Source organism: Dermacentor variabilis, chromosome 10 (genome assembly GCF_050947875.1).
Source record: "Dermacentor variabilis isolate Ectoservices chromosome 10, ASM5094787v1, whole genome shotgun sequence".
In the NCBI taxonomy this organism is placed as follows: domain Eukaryota; kingdom Metazoa; phylum Arthropoda; class Arachnida; order Ixodida; family Ixodidae; genus Dermacentor; species Dermacentor variabilis.
Genome location: NC_134577.1, coordinates 111883217 through 111901328, shown reverse-complemented (window position 1 = coordinate 111901328; position 18112 = coordinate 111883217). Strand labels below are relative to the sequence as shown.

Here is an 18112-nt window from a genome sequence, read left to right as displayed (position 1 = left end):
GCCAGTAGCTTCCGTCGTTGTCTTGGACGAGGTGTGCACCGTAACAGCAGGGTTGTTGTGGTGCACGCTGGTGATATCCATCCTCAGGGTACCGCCTTCGCTCGTTGTACTTGTCTCCGCGAAGAAGCTGCTCCTGGCTTAGATGGCAGTTGCACCGATAATGTTCCGCTCCCTCGACGCAGCGAACAGCAGCTTGGATGGATGGCGCTGTTGCGGCGAGTGCCGCGGGGCCACTGACACTCGCGAAGCCGCGCAAGAACTCGAGTTGGACGACGCAGCAAGAGGGTGTAGATGACGACGGACCTTGTAGATAGGCGCCAGTAGTAATTACGAACTGCAAAAGAGGTCCATAAACAAGAGATTTCCAGTAGCGGGAAAAAAACAGCAAACGGGATCAAAATCCGGAGCTACGGAAAAACACGGCCGAGCAGAACTAGCGCACAAAACCACTGCTGCCTGCTCTTATCCCCGTCACATTTTGATGCCGATCACAAATAAATTGGCACAATGCAAGTTTTCAACAACGCCGTCCCGATGGTGTCCGGTGTAAAGTTCCTGTGCGATAAGATTGAACGGCATTCGCGACGTATATTGCGGGTGCGAGGGAAAGCTTGCGAGGGTGAGTCAAGAAGGATGGAAGCAGACTTCCCTCTCGCCCAGTTTTGGTCACAAGGTCAAGCGCGTCTCCTCTTTTACCCTGGCCATGGCAACCAAGTTCCCTATGGTTGAAAGTGGAACTAGATAACCAGGAATCATAAAAAAGTGAGAGGAAGAGAGACACTAAATTCTATGGAAAGGTTAGGAAAAAAAATACCATAGAAGTTTACAAGAATGGCAAGAAAGGAATTAGCAATGGAAACCTGTATGGTGGCACTAATGGCTGGTTGCTTCAAGACAAAAACACGCCGGAGTAGACATTCGCAGCAGGACAAGACATGTCAACGTGGCAGGAAAAATTCGGAGACCACTCATTACTTCCTAATGGAGCACTAAGTCATTCAGCCAGCGACACCCTCAGGTTACGTTTACCTTCCAGAAGCACTGAGGTTCGAAGAGAATGGAAGCATTAGCCGATCAGCAGTCGAGATAGACAAGAGACGTTTAGCGAAATGGTGAAAAAAATACCGGAGACATTTGATAGGACCGGATCCGTTACTCGAATAGGTAACTGTACAAGGCAGATATAAATCTTTCAAGGAAGAGAGAAAATATTAGGATGTAAAGAGAATGCTAGATTGATAAGCATGTCTGGAATTCCTGATTGCCTCAAGCAGGCTAGGTGACTATTTCGCAAGGACCCGTTTTAAAGGAGATGCCAATAAATAATTAATATTGTTACGTAGGAAGACGCCAACGAAAAGCTATATACAAGTACATTTACAAGGGAATATGCCACACTAAACCAAGAGGCATCAACCCGCGCTAGCCTCCAATCGTCGTCGTCGTCTGCACACTGCTCGCTTCTTTGTCCTGTCCATTACTGTTCCGTAGCACTACGCACGGTGCCAAAAGCGCCGTCCTGGAGTGACTGAAGGCCGGACTCGGAAGCAGTGGAGTAGGCCTTGAGCCTACTGACGTGAACGACAGCACTAGATGCCAGAGTAGAGGACGAGGTTGAACTCACAGGAGCAATTTCGTACGTCACCGGTGTCACCTGGCGCAGCACGCGGTAGGGCCCTGTGTATCGCGAAAGGAGCTTTTCTGAAAGTCCGAAGTGACGAAAGGATGACCACAGGAGCACGAGCGCACCAGGTGAAAACGGTACGTCACGGTGGCGGGCGTTTTACTGACGCTGCTGAGGGGTTTCCGCGGCCGTCAGTCGAGCACGGACAAGCTGGCGTGCATGGTCGGCAACGGCGATGGCATTGCGCTCATACTCGCTTGTTCAGATTGCAGCAGGAGGAAGTGCCGTGTCAAGGAGCAAGGTCGGTTCGTGACCGTAAAGGAGATAAAATGGATAAAATCTGGCGGTGTCGCGCCGGGAAGAAATATAGGCAAATGTGACCTAAGGAAGGGCAATGTCCAAGTCGTGGTGGTCCTTGGAAACGTACTTGGACAGCACATCGTTAAGAGTGCGGTTTATCCGCTTTGTCAGGCCATTGGTTTGAGGATGGTATGAAGTATTCAGCTTGTGTTGATCGGAGCAGGAACGTACAATTTCGGCGATAAATTTCGAGACGAAGTTACGACCAAGGTCAGTAAGCAGCTCTCGCGGGGCGCCATGAAGTAAGATAATGTCACGCAAGAGAGAGTACGCGACGTCAGTGGCCCAATTGGTAAGGAGAGCCCGCGTGATAGCGTATCGGGTGCCGTAATCAGTCGCGACGGCTACCCATTTGTTCCCAGAGGATGACGTGGGAAAGAGACAGAGGAGGTCTAATTCAACACGAAAGAACGGTTCCACAGAGAGGGTGATCGGCTGGAGAGGAATCCATTTGCTTCTAAATGGGCACAAATAAAATGAAAATGAAAGATGACCGGCAGGTAGCACCTGAGGTGTTTTCCGACACTGGCAGGGATCACAGGCAGCACCATAGCTTCGGACGGAGCGAGCGAGACCAGGCCAATAGAAGCGGCGGCGGACGAGGTCGTACGTGCGGGTTACCCCAAGATGTCCTGCAGTGGGTGCGTCATGCATCTCAAAGAGCACAGTCTGTTAACCGTGTTAAGGTGCCGATAATCTACGCAAAGGCGCCATGAGCTATCCTTCTTTTTACCAGTGCAACAGGTGACGCCCATGAACTACATGACGGTTCAGTAATGTTCTTGGCAAGCATGTTGCGAACTTCTGCGTGAATAACTTGACGCTCAGCCAGTAACACGCCATACGAGCGGCGAATAATAGGAGGGGCATCGCCGGTAATAATGCGATGTTTAACAGCTGTAGCTTGGGCCAAATGACGATCGTTAAAGGCAAAAATATCGTGATAGGAAAACAGAACGGGGTAGAACTCACGAGTGTGCTCGGACGGTATTTCGGGCGCTATCATTTTCTGTAAGTCGGCGATGGTACAAGTTGCCGACTGCGATGTCCACCATCGCAGTAGAGGAAGATCGGCTGAATTGTAGTCTACTGCAATAGATGCTACTGAGTGATCCTCGAATGAGCAAATCTGGGCCAGAGACATCCCGTGTGGTAGCACTTGTGTCGTCAAGCCAAAATTGACCACTGGCAGGCACACGCAATTCTCTGTAATAGATAAAACTGTATGAGGTAGTGTGATCCCGTGTGGAAGTAGGACGTCTTGCATAGGAGCCGCGATGTAGTGACCATCGGGCGCTGGTGGTGATGACACTACGTAAACGTAAGTCAGTGCCGATGGTGGCAAGCAATGAAATCGACGGAATTGAGGCGCCTGGGGTATGGTTGAGCGGGATCCAGAACAGGTAGGTAAAGGCGGAGAGTACTGGCGGAACAATCGATTAGAGCAGAATGCGCGGAGAGGAAGTCTAAGCCGAGGATGATGTCGTGAGGACAGTGGGCGAAGGCTGTGAATAGCACGATAGCGGAGCGATGGGCGAAAAAGACGCGCGCTGCCCACATACCAATTACGGGGGCTGCTCCGCCATCGGTGACACGGACAAGAGGCGTCATGGCGGGCCTCATAATATTCTTCCGGCGGTTACGTAGGTCCGCGCTCAATACCGACAAATGCGCCCAGTGTCTATAAGAGCAGATACAGAAACACCATCGACTTGCACGACAAGAAGGTTCGGATGAGTGGGCAACGTGAGTAGAGGATTTGGCGGCGTAGGGAGCAATGCTGCGTCACCTCGAGGCGCTGCATCGTCTAGTTTTCCGGCTGGAAGCGGCGTCCAAAGGGAGTCGGCGAAAAGGAGCGACAGGGCTGGGGCGAGCGAGATTGTCGTCGGGGCGAAGGCGAACGAGAATAGGGGCGGTTCGGCGCAGGAGAATCCGTGGCGGCATTATCGGACCGTGCGGCATAGGGACGAGAAGGGCTATCTGAGGGGCGAGAGTAGGTGGTGGTGGTGGTAAAAATTTATTTCACTTATTTACAGAGAGAGTTGATGACGACCTTAAGGGCCGGCACCTTACAAAATCCAGGAATGGTCATAGTCCAAGACACCTGTGGCCTACGCGGCGGCTCGGGCCCTAGCCGCGAGAGCTCTTTGGCTCTCTAAGGTAGAGCAGCCGAGCAGGGCAGCCACCCAGCTCTCTCGAGTGGGCGGGAGGGAAGGGTAAGCCGGGTTAGAGGGGCAAGCCCACACCATGTGGAAAACGTCCGAGAACGCGTAACCACACAGTGGGCACTCCGCAAAGAAAGCAGTGTTAATGTACTGTAGTACTGCCGGGCACAGTAGCGTGTTAGTATAGAGACGGAGGAGCCAGCGCTCCTCTGCCTTGGTCAAACCGTTAGTGGGGGGGGGGGGGGGGGGTTAAAGCGACCGTGAGCGGATTGGTAGAGCTGAGTGATTTCGCTGAAATTATTGGACGGATTTGGTTCTAGATCCTCAGACGGCGGGTGTTGAAGCGATGCTCGGTGGTTGAGCGCGTGGGCTGAGGCATCAGCGGCCTCATTTCCTTCTAAACCCGTATGTGCTGGAGTCCAGATGACGATACATGTCCCGGGACGGTCCCGGTAGTCGCATTCGCGTACGATTTTTGCGGCGCGGCTGGCTATGCGCCTTTTTTCGAAGTTTCGGCAGGCACCCCGGGAGTCTGTGATAATGGCTCTGGAGTCAGGATCTGCAGTGACGAGTGCTATGGCGACTTCGCACGGAAAGTGAAGCCCTGAACGTGTTCGTTTTGATGGACCACTGCCCCCGTGGACCGGGTCAAGGAACTCCAGCGACTGCGACAGTGCCGAGAAATGGGCTCGCTTCGACGGCAGTCGTCAGGGCTTGTCGTCAGCAGTGCACCATTCAGGTGGGTCGTGGAAACGTGGTGGGTAATAAGATGTGGGACGGGGCGGAGTCAAAGAAGCCGGGTGGGTATGAGGGCGATGGGCTGAGCAGGTGTTGTGAATACCCATGTTTGCGCATTCCTGGCAAACAACGGCCTGGATCAAGGAAACCGTGACTGCAGGTGTGTTCGAGGAGCTGGAGTCGAAGGCAGCCGGATAGGCGGCCTCGATCTCTCGCCGGACGATACTGTTAACGCCACTGTTGTTGGGACGAGGAGCGTCGGCACAGAAAAATGTTGCTGGGGTGTTGGGAAAACTGCTGGTGGATACGTCAGCTTTTAGCGAGTTGCAGGCGGCGGCACTCTTTTATGACTGTATCCACCGTCGCCACGTTGTTGAAAGCGAGCACGTTGAAGGCGTCATCGGCAATGCCTTTGAGTACGTGGGAAGCCTTGTCGTACTCCGTCATATGTGCGTCAACTTTGCGGCACAGAGCCATGACGTCCTGAATGCACGTGACGTAGTGCTACGTTGACGTCTGCACACGGCTGGATAACGCCTTCTGCGCGGCAAGTTGGTGACCGTATGGGTTGCCGAACAAGTCTCGGAGCTTTTGCTTAAGCGAATTCCAACTGATGAGCTCATCTTCGTACGTCCGAGACCAAACTCGAGGTGTGCCACCCAGGTAAAAGACTATGTTGGCGAGCATGACAGTAGGATCCCACCGGTTATTGCGGCTGACGTGTTCGTACAGGCTGATCCAGTCATCGACGTCTTCCCCATCTTTGCCCGAGAATACGCCAGGATCACGGGGAGCAGGGAGAGTGATCTAGGTCGTCGAAGTGGCAGCTGGTGTCGGAGGCGGCTGAGTCGAGTTGTCATCGACGGGAGCCATGAAGGAAGGCTCGATGTACCGTCCACTGCGAAGCTCCATGACGAGGTACAGGGAACGTCCACCTCCGCCAGATATGTACGTAGGAAGACGCAGACGAAAAGCTATATACAAGTATATTTACAAGGGAATACGCCTCACTTGGCCAAGTGGCAACAGCCCGCGCTGGCCTTCAATCGTCCTCGTCGTCTTCCCGCTGCTCACCTATTCGTCCTCCCCAATACTGTTCCGTAGCAATATCATCATCATCGAGGTCGCGATCATCGGGTGAGAGTTTTTTACGGCGAAGCTGTTTCGGGCTCGCTCCCCCAGGATCGTTTCCATGTGTGCACACAAAACGCGGTCCAATCTCGAAGATAGTGCAATGCCGGGCCGACCCGCGGCGTAGGTGAAGCTGGCGTTAAGCACTCCCCATACGGGGGCCAATCCCAAAGATATAACAATGCGGGGCCGACCCGCGGCGGAGGTGAAGCAGGCGTGAAGGCCACCCCACATTCAGCCCCTTTACCGGCGTTTTCTGGCGTTGCGTCTCTCGGCGTCGTCGCATAAATGCCGCCAGAGAGAGCGTCCAGCCATAGAGTTTCCTACACGTCCAGCCACACGAGCGGCACGCTAACCAGCGCTGATTGGTCGACGTTCATCGAGCCTCTTCGGCAACGGCGGCGCGATCTGGTGTCTCGAGCCCGCCACCCTCGGCGTCGGCGCTAAACGACGCCGGGTGACGGAACGCCAGAAAACACCGCCAAAACGCTGAATGTGGGGCTGCCTTGAAGCGCTCTCCATATACGCATGCCGATCACGAATACAGTGTAATGCCGGACGAACCCTGGCGGAGGTGCAGTTCGCGATTAAGTGCCCCAAATGCACAGCTTCACTGGTCGTCCTTCTTTACAGAGTGGGAGGGGACTGAGTTTTCTTGTTTTACTTTTCGCACGTAACACCATACTTGTTAACTTAATTAGTAAAGAAATGTTTACTGCAACTTATATGGTTGTGTGTTACTTTAATGTGACGAACAAGGCTTCATTTTTAGGGCGAAGCTGCGACCTTTCATACTTCAATAAGTGCGTGCAGGTTTTATTCGAAGAGGAACTGCATAAGTGGCCCGTGGAACATGACCCGTGTAATTAGCTGTTCGTAGTCTCTGGGCTGGCCATTTAGTCTGCTACAAATTCGGCCTGTTGAATTGGACGCTTCGCAATATTTCAGTGGACTCATGAGAGAGAGAGAGAGCCACGTTTCTTGACTTATAGGAACTAGGCGCTGATCCAGCACGTTTGTGTAAGGCGGCAGTGATTTTATTACACGATAATGTAAGAATTTGATTATAACTCCATTTTATTCGAAAAATCTTCATGCATATATTGTGCAGCGAGATAAATCGGGGATACCAACGAGCTCTATTTTAGCAACAATATGAAGCTAAGAGACAATGGAGCTGAGGATCGCATTATAGAAAATAAGATTAGAGTTCTTCTTGTGAGGGGTGGGGAGAATTGCAAAATAAATTATCAACTCAGTAATATTGGTCTCAGCTGCACTCATTCGGACTAAGACTCACCAAGGATTAGACACAGTCACTCTCGTTAGTTGTCATACTCACGAAAATCAAACTGCGCCCAAAGTCACCCCACTTAGGATCACTGATATCAGATACGAGAAGGTTCACTGAGAATCACGGACTCTGTCAGAATCATGAAATGCTGGGTTCAAACTGAAAGTGACTTGCGGAATAATTGGCTGAGACTCATGTAGACTCGTTGAATCGGGATTTGTTACTCAAGCTCGCAGCTTCCGACTTAGACTAAAGTCAGAATCATGAGCTTAGACAAAGGCATTACTCGACTACTTTGGATGTATATGTACCTGCTGCGGGAGGTCTTTGAAGACATAATCACTTCCCAAACAACAAGAATATTTCCGACAATAATCAAAACATTCGTTTCAATACAGTTATACCACTGTTTTCTAGAACTGTTGAAAAAAAGTCTGCGCAGCCTCAATTATTACTGAATTCAGCTTCTATTAGCGGCGAGAATTAGGAGTGGCGCCCTCTCGCGTGTGACGTCACGGCCAGGACGCCGCTCGCTCCGTCCTGCTCGGCGGCCGCGCGCACTCGTTCGCTTCGTGTATGCTTGGGGTATGGGTGGCTCGAGCCGCACTTATTGAAGGGTATGTCGGCTTCTTTCTGCTGCCATGCCTGAACCGCAGTTCCTTCTCTTAAAGCACGTGAGTCAATAAAATTTGGGGCTTGGATATCGCAAGCTATGTAGCGTTGAACGGGGCTACTGGTTTTGCAATGCATATATGCGCCGTGTCTGTCCATAAATTTTGCGTAAAAAGAATGTCTGGAAATTCAATACGCGAAGTTGTGTACGATGCTTGGCTAAACACTTAACATTCCCTTAGAATTTGGCTATGAGAGACATTGCATTTTACACGAAAGAAAATCTTGGTAATTGGCGTCAGCACGTTATCCGTGTTTGAAAGACATTGCCCAGCGAAGCTGTCATCATGATTCTTATTACTCTGGTGAGTTGTTCTAGCCAAATATGGCCATTTATTAATACGTAAAAGAAAGAGTTAGGCGCCCATTTTTTATGAAAATGTTTGCTGCTAGTTTCACCCCTCTCAGAAACAGGCCTCCAAAAAACGAATCGCTCATGGCTGCTAACACGACGGCGCGTCATGTAGAGTATTTATATAGTTAATTCACAAATGCCATAGTAGCAATCACCTGAGAGAAAAGTTTCTTTGTTAAGATCGAGAGCCACTCAACTGCAAGCGATGAAATGTTTCATAGTGGCCCTCAGTAGCCTTTATCGACAATATGGCACACCCATCACGCAACGGTAGCAACCGACTGCCGGTATGGCGAGGCACGCTTTGTTCGTGAAACCCATCAGTTCACTACAATTTCGAATTGAAACCATAAAGCATTGTTTTACAGCTCCAATTGGAATGGCTAAAGTATTCTCGAGCTACTACAGCGCAGCTTAGATTCCCCAGAAAAGCAAAATTCAAGCACTTTCTGTCTCACCATGTCTCGATCCAGCGTTGTTTAATTGTGCAAACGGAGAACTATTCGCTGCGTCGGTACATAAAAGAGAGCCTCGCCCAACTGCAGGCAAAATAAAGTTTGCTCCAATCCAATCGCAAACATTCATAATGAAAACACCACAAGACTTACAAATATATTCACTTGATTTTTGACCCTCCACAGGGGAATTATATCTTCAATATGTCCCATACTACTAATGATTGACGCTTCGACTTCTTTCTGGCTGCAGCATGCGGTCCAACAGGCATATTTCAGTAAAAAATTTAGGCCGAGTAGCCTGTGTCAGTTCGCCAAACAAATTCGCCATGTATATTCCTCAAGCAACAAACACCAGTAAATTTCTCAAGTGAGTTGAACCTGTAGCACAGAAAAGGGAATATATATTGCTACATTTCATTTTGTATTCTGTAAATAGACGTAAGCCTTCATTAGCTTTACTTCAAATTGCCGCCGCTTAAAATAAGCACGTGAAGAACTGCCTAATTTTAAGAAGCAGTCAAAGAAGCAAGTTGTACTTGTAGAACCTAACTGCAGTATTAGTTAAGTCCTCGTGTTACCGCCGAGCGTTTCTGTGAAGAAACGCAAAAATTCGATATTACACCATGAACTACTCGTCGTGAGCAAACCAGCTTTAGCGGATTGTAACTTTTGCAGAATTCATATATAGCCAGCGTCTGTGACATACTTGTTGCACCGCGGCAGGTATCGTATCATACGTGAGTTCTTATTTTCTATATTTTTGCGGTTGTCGATTGAAAAACCCGCTATGGGCTGGTCTGCGCTCCTTCGGCTGGCACTGTAGCGTTGCCTTCGAGAACTGCATTGTCGTCTAAGAAATAAGCTCTTTGAATAAATTTTCGCAAATGAAGACGTCGTAAAAATATATTTGAGACGACCGCCATAAGTTTACAAGCAAAGAGAACGAGGGCGCGCAAACGAAAACACCGCCGAAAGCGCCCGGACGCCGCTCGAACTGTAGCAGACGACAGGCGCGAGTCCTTGCCCTGACATCACGCGAGCGGCGCTCGCAGCGCCCCTATAGTTCGTTCTCGGTGCTAATAACAACAACATGCGCGGATCGGAATGTGCATGTTGATGTATAGCAGCGTTTCCGTAAAGAGTATACAGCTTGTTGTAAAATTTATGCCTTGCGCGGCGTTTTGTTAGTTTTCCTCTCAGTGACGCACCATATACATAGCAGCATCGCAAGTTTAACTTTAATATATCGCAAAAAAGTCTCGCTTCTCGGTGGATGTGTGTACAGACAGATCCGTATCGTCGTCCGCATCAGCTGTGGCTTTCGTCGTGCCTGAACGCCGTGTCATTCGACGGTTTCTTTCTGCTCAGCAAGACAACACCGCCATCTAAGGAGCTAGTGGCAATCATAAAGCAAGTTCGCTATATTTCGCGGCAAACTCCTCTAGTATTGACAATATTTACTGACACATCGGCTTTGAAGCTACTTAGAGTTGTAATGAAAGAAAGCTCCTGCAGAGTGTCGACTCGTCCCACTGCCAAGCTGAACTCTTTAGAGGGAAAGAACGACCACCAAATTATATTTCAATGGTTTCCCGGTCACAGCGGTGTACTACATGGCAGTGAAATGGCCGGTGGTGAGGCTAAGGAGGCTCTTGAGGACTCAGAGCCACTGCTTCCGATTCATATTCAAGAGCGGATGCCAACTGCCTTTCTGAAATCTTGTACGAAAAGTGACAAAAGGGCTCTGTGACCATCCAGAAAATTGCCACAGATGCCTCCAGAGATTAAAATTAACATACCATTAAGGCTACCACCAAAAATTTTGCGTGACTGTACCAGTCTTGTGCACAGGCTTAGGCTAGGGCTGACCTTTACGCTTGGTTACCTGTACTTAATGCGACGCACCGAATCTCCAGACTGTAAGCTGGGCCATGTGCATGAGTCTATAAGAAATGATTCATGCGACTGCTCTCAGTATGTGGAAGAGCCACATAAGTTGACTGATCATCTTGTACGCCTCGACAGCCCACTTTTATCAAATGACGTTATATTGGGCCCTTGGCGGGAATATAAATCTAGTTGTCAGGCCACGGTCTTACTTGACATATTAAAAACGTCGGGTCTGAACTGTAGGCTTTGAATTGACTTGCGTGTTACGTGTTTTGCCTCTTCTTTCTGTCGTCATTTTCACACATATCATGCTCTACTCTTCCGCCTCTAACTCTTCCTCCAGGACAGAATGGCTGGGTAGTGGAACGGACGTCAAGGGGACCTATCGGCATTGCGCTATAAGCTTATCTTTATTCCTCTCTTTCACATTCGGAACTAGGACGATGCATTGAGGGCAACAAGGCCATGGAAGTCCCCTGCTAACCACTCTTGTGTCACGCAGGTCCTGTGGAAGCAAACAAATCAATTGCTTAGGAGTGGCCCCTTATGAAATCGTGTGCAGAAAGCTTGGCTGGTGACGCTGCTAGTTGAAGCTGCTTCGAAATTTTCATAATTGGCTCCACCTACTAAAGGAGATAAACCGTCTGAATGGCGTCTGATCGCTTGCACTGCTAAATAATGCGTTAGCCTTAGGATTGACAAAGTGGCAATAAGTGTATATGTGTGGACTGCGGGAAGCCGGTCAAGTGGAAGAGGTAGAGAGGGGATGGGAGAGTAAAAAAAGCGTAAATATATATTGCAATTGACGGTTGTTTGCTCCGGACCTCTGTCAGTTGTCTTTCGTTCCTCAAAGAGGCAGGACGAGAGTTGAGTGAGCTCCTAAAGGATAAAGTGTACCGTAAGTATGATAAATTAGTCATTAACAAAGAGGTCTACGCGTGGGACGAAAGGAAAAATCAAAGGTTTAAAGTACCTGAAGCCGCTTCACGCGGTATTGATCACAGCTATGAGAGCGGTGTAACGAAAGCCTCACAACTGGGGGAAAATGCAGGTCGTCCGCGAAGGAAACGCGCCAATGTTTCTAGTACTTGACAAGCCACAGGTTCAGAATCACTGTCCTTCTTTTACGCCCATGGTTCTTCGAATCAAGCGAAGCATAAACCGCCTTTGATTAATATTAATGCCGGTAGTTGTCGTGACGTCAAGACGACCCCATCGCCAGATACGTGCCAGTTACGTTTGAGATCCCTGAATGCTAGAAGCATTGTAAACAAAATAGATAGGCTTGAAGTTCTGCTCATTTCTTACGATCCTCACCTAATGGTGATTTCCGAGACATGGTTACATAGCGGTATTCTTGATGAAGAAATTGTGCCACCGGACTACGTCATATACAGACGTGATCGCGGCTCACGTGGCGGAGGCGTTGCTGTGATTGCAAAACGTGCAGTAAGCGTAACGCTGCTGGAACAAATTGATCAGCATGAAAATTTGTTGTTGCACGTTACTGCGCATGGTCTCACTTTTTTTCTTTGTGCTGTGTATCGTGCACCTGATGCAGTGGATTCCTTCATGTATAGATTATTCGACCGCTTAGTGCCTTACCAAAACCGGAACTTAATTATTACCGGTGATTTTAATTTCCCTGCTATTGATTGGGATAAACCGTATTATGGCCTTTCTGCCTCATGTGATATTATTCTGATCTGATGTTTTCTTTAAACCTTAAGCAAACCGTTCATGCATACACCAGAGAGACATCTGTCTTAGACCTTTTCTTTGTTAGTCAAACCTTTTTTGATGGAGTGCTTAGTGTTGAAGCTGGAATCTCGGACCATCGTCTGTTGTTCTTCTGTTGTGTTTCGTCAGTTGTTGCCGGTATGCGACCAGTTAAAATGATCAAGGACTACGCACGCGCTGACGATAACGCAATCATCGACTCTTTACAATCACAGTTAGATAACCCTTGCAGCAATGACTTTCATAGTTTATGGCAGCACTTTAAGAATAATAATATTTGGGGTTTTACGTGCCAAAACCACTTTATGATTATGAGGCACGCCGTAGTGGAGGACTCCGGAAATTTTGACCACCTGGGGTTCTTTTACGTGCACCTAAATCTACGCACACGGGTGTTTTCGCATTTCTCCCCCATCGAAATGCGGCCGCCGTGGCCGGGATTCGATCCCGCGACCTCATGCTCAGCAGCCCAACACCATAGCCACTGAGCAACCACGGCGGTTACACTTTCAGTATACAGTACAGTATACTATTGAACATTTTGTTCCCCTTAGAAAGGTTTGTATTAATCGCCGCAATCCTTGGATAAGTCGTGAAATTATTCAAATGAAACGTAAAGTAAGGCGCTGTATGGTATGGTATGGAGAATTTTATTGGGTCCTGAAGGTCAACCATACGTTGACGCGGGCCGCTCCCACGTTGGGACTGTCAGGCCGAGCCCTTCAGCCACATCGCGGGCCTTCTGGACTGCCCGTAATTGGTCAGAGAGTGATTCACTGTGTAGCATTTGCCGCCACCATTCTTGTTCCTTGTCACGGTCTGTGAAGACCGCGGGGCACTGCCAAAGCATGTGGTCAAGAGTAATGATGCCATTGCACTTATTACAGTTGGTTTGAATTTCCCTCTCCGGATAGATCCTGTTAATAAAATATGGAAATATGGACAAAATATAGACGCTGTAGGAAGAAAAAAAATACGTTGTCCGCAACAGTTCCAGGTTCTAAAAGAGGAACTTGCCTATAAGTTAAAATTAGCAAAGTCCCGTTATTTCGACACGACGCTCCCCGAATTTATCAGAAGTGGTCCCGAAAAATTTTGGAATTTTCTAGGTCGCAGGACTGACCACTTGACCAAAATTCGAGTTAATAACAGCGTTGTAACCGACTCCACGATCATAGCGCAAGGTTTTAACTCGTATTTTCAAAGCGTGTTCCTTATGGAACGGGCAACCACAGCTAGAATTCCAATTGAAGATCCTGGTGACGTACCAACTATCTCTGTGAACGGTGTTGTGTCTATGCTGCGTAAACTTGCAGATAAAAAATCCGCGGGTCCCGATGGGCTTCCAAATGCCTTTCTGAAGCGTTTTGCAGCTCAGGTATCTGTTTTCTTAACGAGGATCTTTCAAGTCTCGTTACTTTCGGGAGATGTGCTGGAGGACTGCAGGATGGCCCGCGTTGTGCCAATTCTAAAAAAAGGGGACAAGCTAACCATTTCTAATTATCGACCAATCTCAATCACTTCCTCTTGTTGTAAGCTGCTTGAACACATAATATCGGTTTATCTTAACTCCTATCTTGCTGAAAATAACATTTTATCACCTGCACAACATGGCTTTCGGAAAGAAATGTCCACTGTGACACAGTTAGTTACAACAATTCATGATTTTTCTGTTGTGCTTGATAAATCAGGGCAGATTGGTGTACTTATTTTAGATTTCCGCAAGGCATTTGACACAGTTCCCCACAGTAAACTTATTTACAAACTGGAAAGTATTGGCGTCCTACTTACCTTGTTAATTGGATTAATGCTTATTTAAAACACAGGACACAGTACGTAGAGGTTAATGGTAGTAAATCTGAAGTGCTTCCAGTTACGTCAGGTATACCCCAAGGAAGCGTTTTAGGCCCGCTGCTCTTCTTAATTTATATTAATGATTTGCCGGCTGCTATTTCCGAAAATGTCTCTGTCAAGCTTTTTGCAGATGACTGCATTCTCTTCAAGAGCATAAACGAGCGTAATGATCATTACCTCTTACAAAACTCACTATTAGCTGTTCATCAATGGCGCCTTAAATGGAATATGCAACTTCACCTAGATAAAACTGCCCTCTTGCGAATTTCGCGCAAAAAACAGGTTTCTCCTTTCTCTTACAGCCTTCTAAATCATTCTATTATGGAGGTCACACATCATAAATACTTAGGGGTTACAATAACAAACGATTTAACCTGGTCTGCGCACATTGCAGACATTTGTTCCTCATCATTCTCCAAGCTGTGCTTTCTGATGCGGAAGCTTAGAGGCGCTCCAAGTAAGCTTAAACGTCTTGCATACATAACATTCATCAGATCAAAATTAGAGTACGCGTCGGTCTTATGGGACCCGTTCATAAAGAAGGACATTTACCAGCTTGAGATGGTGCAAAGGAAAGCGATTAGGTTTATTTATAACAAATACAGAAGGCTTGATTCACCTACGACACTAATGAAAACAAATAACATCCAACTACTTCAAGTACGTAGGAAAATGTCCCGTTTGTTGTTCCTGCATAACCTTTTAGCACATAAACTAAACATTTCGCATCCCACAGAATTTAAACAGTTATCGTCTAGACGAACACACCACACAGGAAGTCATTTACTGGAACCAATTTTTACAAGAACTGAAACATTCAAACACAGTTTTTTCCCTAGGACCGTTTCCGACTGGAACTGTCTTCCAGGGGCCATCTTCCAGTCCCCGAATTTTGTTAAATCTCTGGAAGAGCATTTGTTTGAGTGAATGAGTGCTGTATATGTGCGTATGCGTATATATATGTATGAATATGTACATGTGTATATATATTATTCTGCTTGTCTATTAGCGGCAATCTGTTAAACTGCCGTTCTTTCTTTTTCTTTTTCTTTTTTATGTCACAGTGTATTTACATGCCTTGTATAGCCCCTCCTGCATGGGCCATAACTGCGGGCCTGCAGTATTTTGAAATAAAAATAAATAAATAAACCACACTTTCCACTGTGGTGAACATGGCTTAAATAATGAATTCCTAGGTGCGACGTATTGCTAACGCAATTATCTCGCATTTGCCATTAAAGGACCAGGGAACATTTTCTGTTTCTCTCAGATACTAATTTGCAGTAGACCGTCTTCAGCCCCCTAACGCGCTCCCCTACAGACCCCTCACGAAAAAGAAAAAGGATTTCCAACAATTAAGAATGCGGCGATCTTCAAGCCACAGTGGTTTGCGTGTAAGGCGGCTAGAACAGCGCGTGGCTTCATCCCCTTTGTCAGGCTGGAAGCTGTTACCCTATAATAAATGTGATAAGTAAGTGACAGAGGCGTTGAAGACGACGTTAAGTGCCTAGCCAGATGGAACTAGAAAGTATATGTAAACAGCTATTCGATGCAGTGTTCTTAAACAATTCCCGCACGCGGTCTGCGGTGGCGTCCCAATCGAGGAGTTCCGTTGGTCTACTGCAGGTGTGACAGATTTGTATGAATATGAAAGGGGGGTTTGATAACGCACGCTGTTAAGTACCGTAGCTTTATTTGTGGCTGCAGTAACGTTTTTTTTAAACCGTGTGGTTTGCGGTATTTTACACAAATGTGTCGTGTGCTGCCATAATTAAACGCGTTTGAATAAGCAATATCACTGAAGCAAGCTTTCTAACAGTAGCACTTGTCTTCGTGAGAGCCCCTGACAGAGACAACCTCTGTCTTCTTTCAGCGTACTGGAGTAAGTTATTTATTTAGTCGACTGACACGGCGATAAACTAACTAGATCACAGTAAACACAGTGGTAACAAATACGAACGGCTGATGCGTACGCTGCTATTTAAGAGAGGGGTTGTGAAAAATGCAGCCTGAAGCAGTACATGTTAACAGAATACAAAAATAGGTACACAATTCCCCAAATACGCTAAACTTATGGTGGCATACACCATATTCTTTAAGCTTTGCGAAAGAACCGTCCTGCTTGAAATCTTATTTTCGCGCCGTACTATGCAGGGGATGCGAAACACTGTGCTATGTACGTGGACGTGGCTGACTCCGCTTCCGTGGATCAGCTCTTCCACAACGTCGAGACCACATTTTCACAGCCGCTCAGCATCGTCGTCAACTGTGCCGGCATCTTCGCAGCGGCTCCTTTCGTCGAGTGCAGTGATGAACTGTTTGATGAAGTTATCAGGGTCAACCTGAGGGTGAGATTGGATGGCCGAACCAGGCGTAAACTCGTTCCTTTACTGCTTTGACACTGCATTGACTTTCATTACATTGCAGTAATGATATAAAAATATTATCAAAAAGTAATGACCGGTGAAATAAATTGAACCTTCTCGTCTGTTTGCTAAAAAGCTGTTCGATTTGGTGACTGATTTTGCGACAGCCTTTCTCTACATAACTTACACACAATGCGCCCAATCTGATTAGACTGTCTAAAGAACTCAGTATTGGCGTTGCATAATAATTAAGTAACCAAGCAGAAGATAACAACCAGAATATTCGGTTCTGATTGATCTCCCGGCCTTTCCCCTATGCCTCGACCCTCTCTTACTCCCATTTTCACGTTAATTATTCCAATGTTCAGGTTGCGAGGAGCTTTATATTTTCAATCGTATTCACTGCATATTTCAAAAGAGATTGTATCTGTTTGTTAAAATAAGGGATTCGAGATAAAAGGATCTTTTAGTTCACGATGCATCGTAGCAGCCGCTGACACCAGCGTTTGCTGGTCAATCGTGAATAGGATTGATAATTACCAAAATTTCACGAAGAAACTTCTAAAATAACGAACTTACTGGGATGTAGTTTCAGAGTTGAAGTCAACGGTTGAAAACGCAGACATTTGCTGGACCCTATGTGCCTTGCGCAGATTTAAAGAAATACGCACTCAAAATATGCAGCTAAATTTATCGCTGTTGAAGTCAATATGTCTTCGCATGCTGCGAAAACGAAGAACACAATATTAACTAAAGTGGCATTCCAATTCATAGCAAATTTTGAGTCAGAATTCATCAAAACTGGGGCTATGCACACATTTTCTAACAAAATCTTGTGGTTTGTGCTCTAGCTGCTTTGAAATCTGCAATTACTCTGCTTTATGACAGACCTTTAAGTGAGAAAATCCTTAATAAAACACTGCGTCTAGTAACACTACTGTCGGCTATCGCGCGAACTGTGGCATCCGCCACTGACACATCATGATATATTATAATTTCCTCTCGCACCGAATGTTCCTTAACACTCAGAGAAGGTCTTCGCTAAAATTCGCGAGGGGGGGGGGGGCTCAGTGGCTACAGTGTTCATCTGTTGAGCACGAGGCGCACGCTAGCGATTCCGGGCCCTCGTCGGCTGCAGTCTTGTGTAGAAATTATGCGAAATGCAGAAATTCTTGTGTTCCAAGTTTTGGTGAAAGTGAAATAGCCGCAGGTGGTCAAAATAACGCGGAGTCCTCTATTACTGCGTCCCTCATGTCCCTTGCGCAGTTTCGTGACCTCCATACCTAAAATTTATTTTTACAGGGGAGCTGTTCCGCAGCGTGTTTCTAATTTTTCTTATTTCGAAAGTTTACTTGTGCAGTGGTGAACGCTGTCGTGAGACGGCTTGGTCTTGTAAGCGTAAAGGCAAATGCAATGTAAATGCAACGCAATGTATGTCGGTGCCCGGAGTTTGCTTTGAATAATG

The 18112-nt window shown here is 47.2% G+C and overlaps 1 protein-coding gene across 1 annotated transcript in view; it reads left to right on the top strand.

Annotated features, from left to right (window-relative positions):
- The window catches only part of LOC142560878 ((3R)-3-hydroxyacyl-CoA dehydrogenase-like), a 49323-nt gene that overhangs the window by 20996 nt on the left and 10215 nt on the right, over nucleotides 1–18112 (top strand). Inside the window, exon 2 of the mRNA XM_075673285.1 lies at nucleotides 16436–16629. Within this exon, the coding sequence (XP_075529400.1) occupies nucleotides 16436–16629 (194 nt within the window). The remainder of the gene's footprint in view (nucleotides 1–16435; nucleotides 16630–18112) is intronic.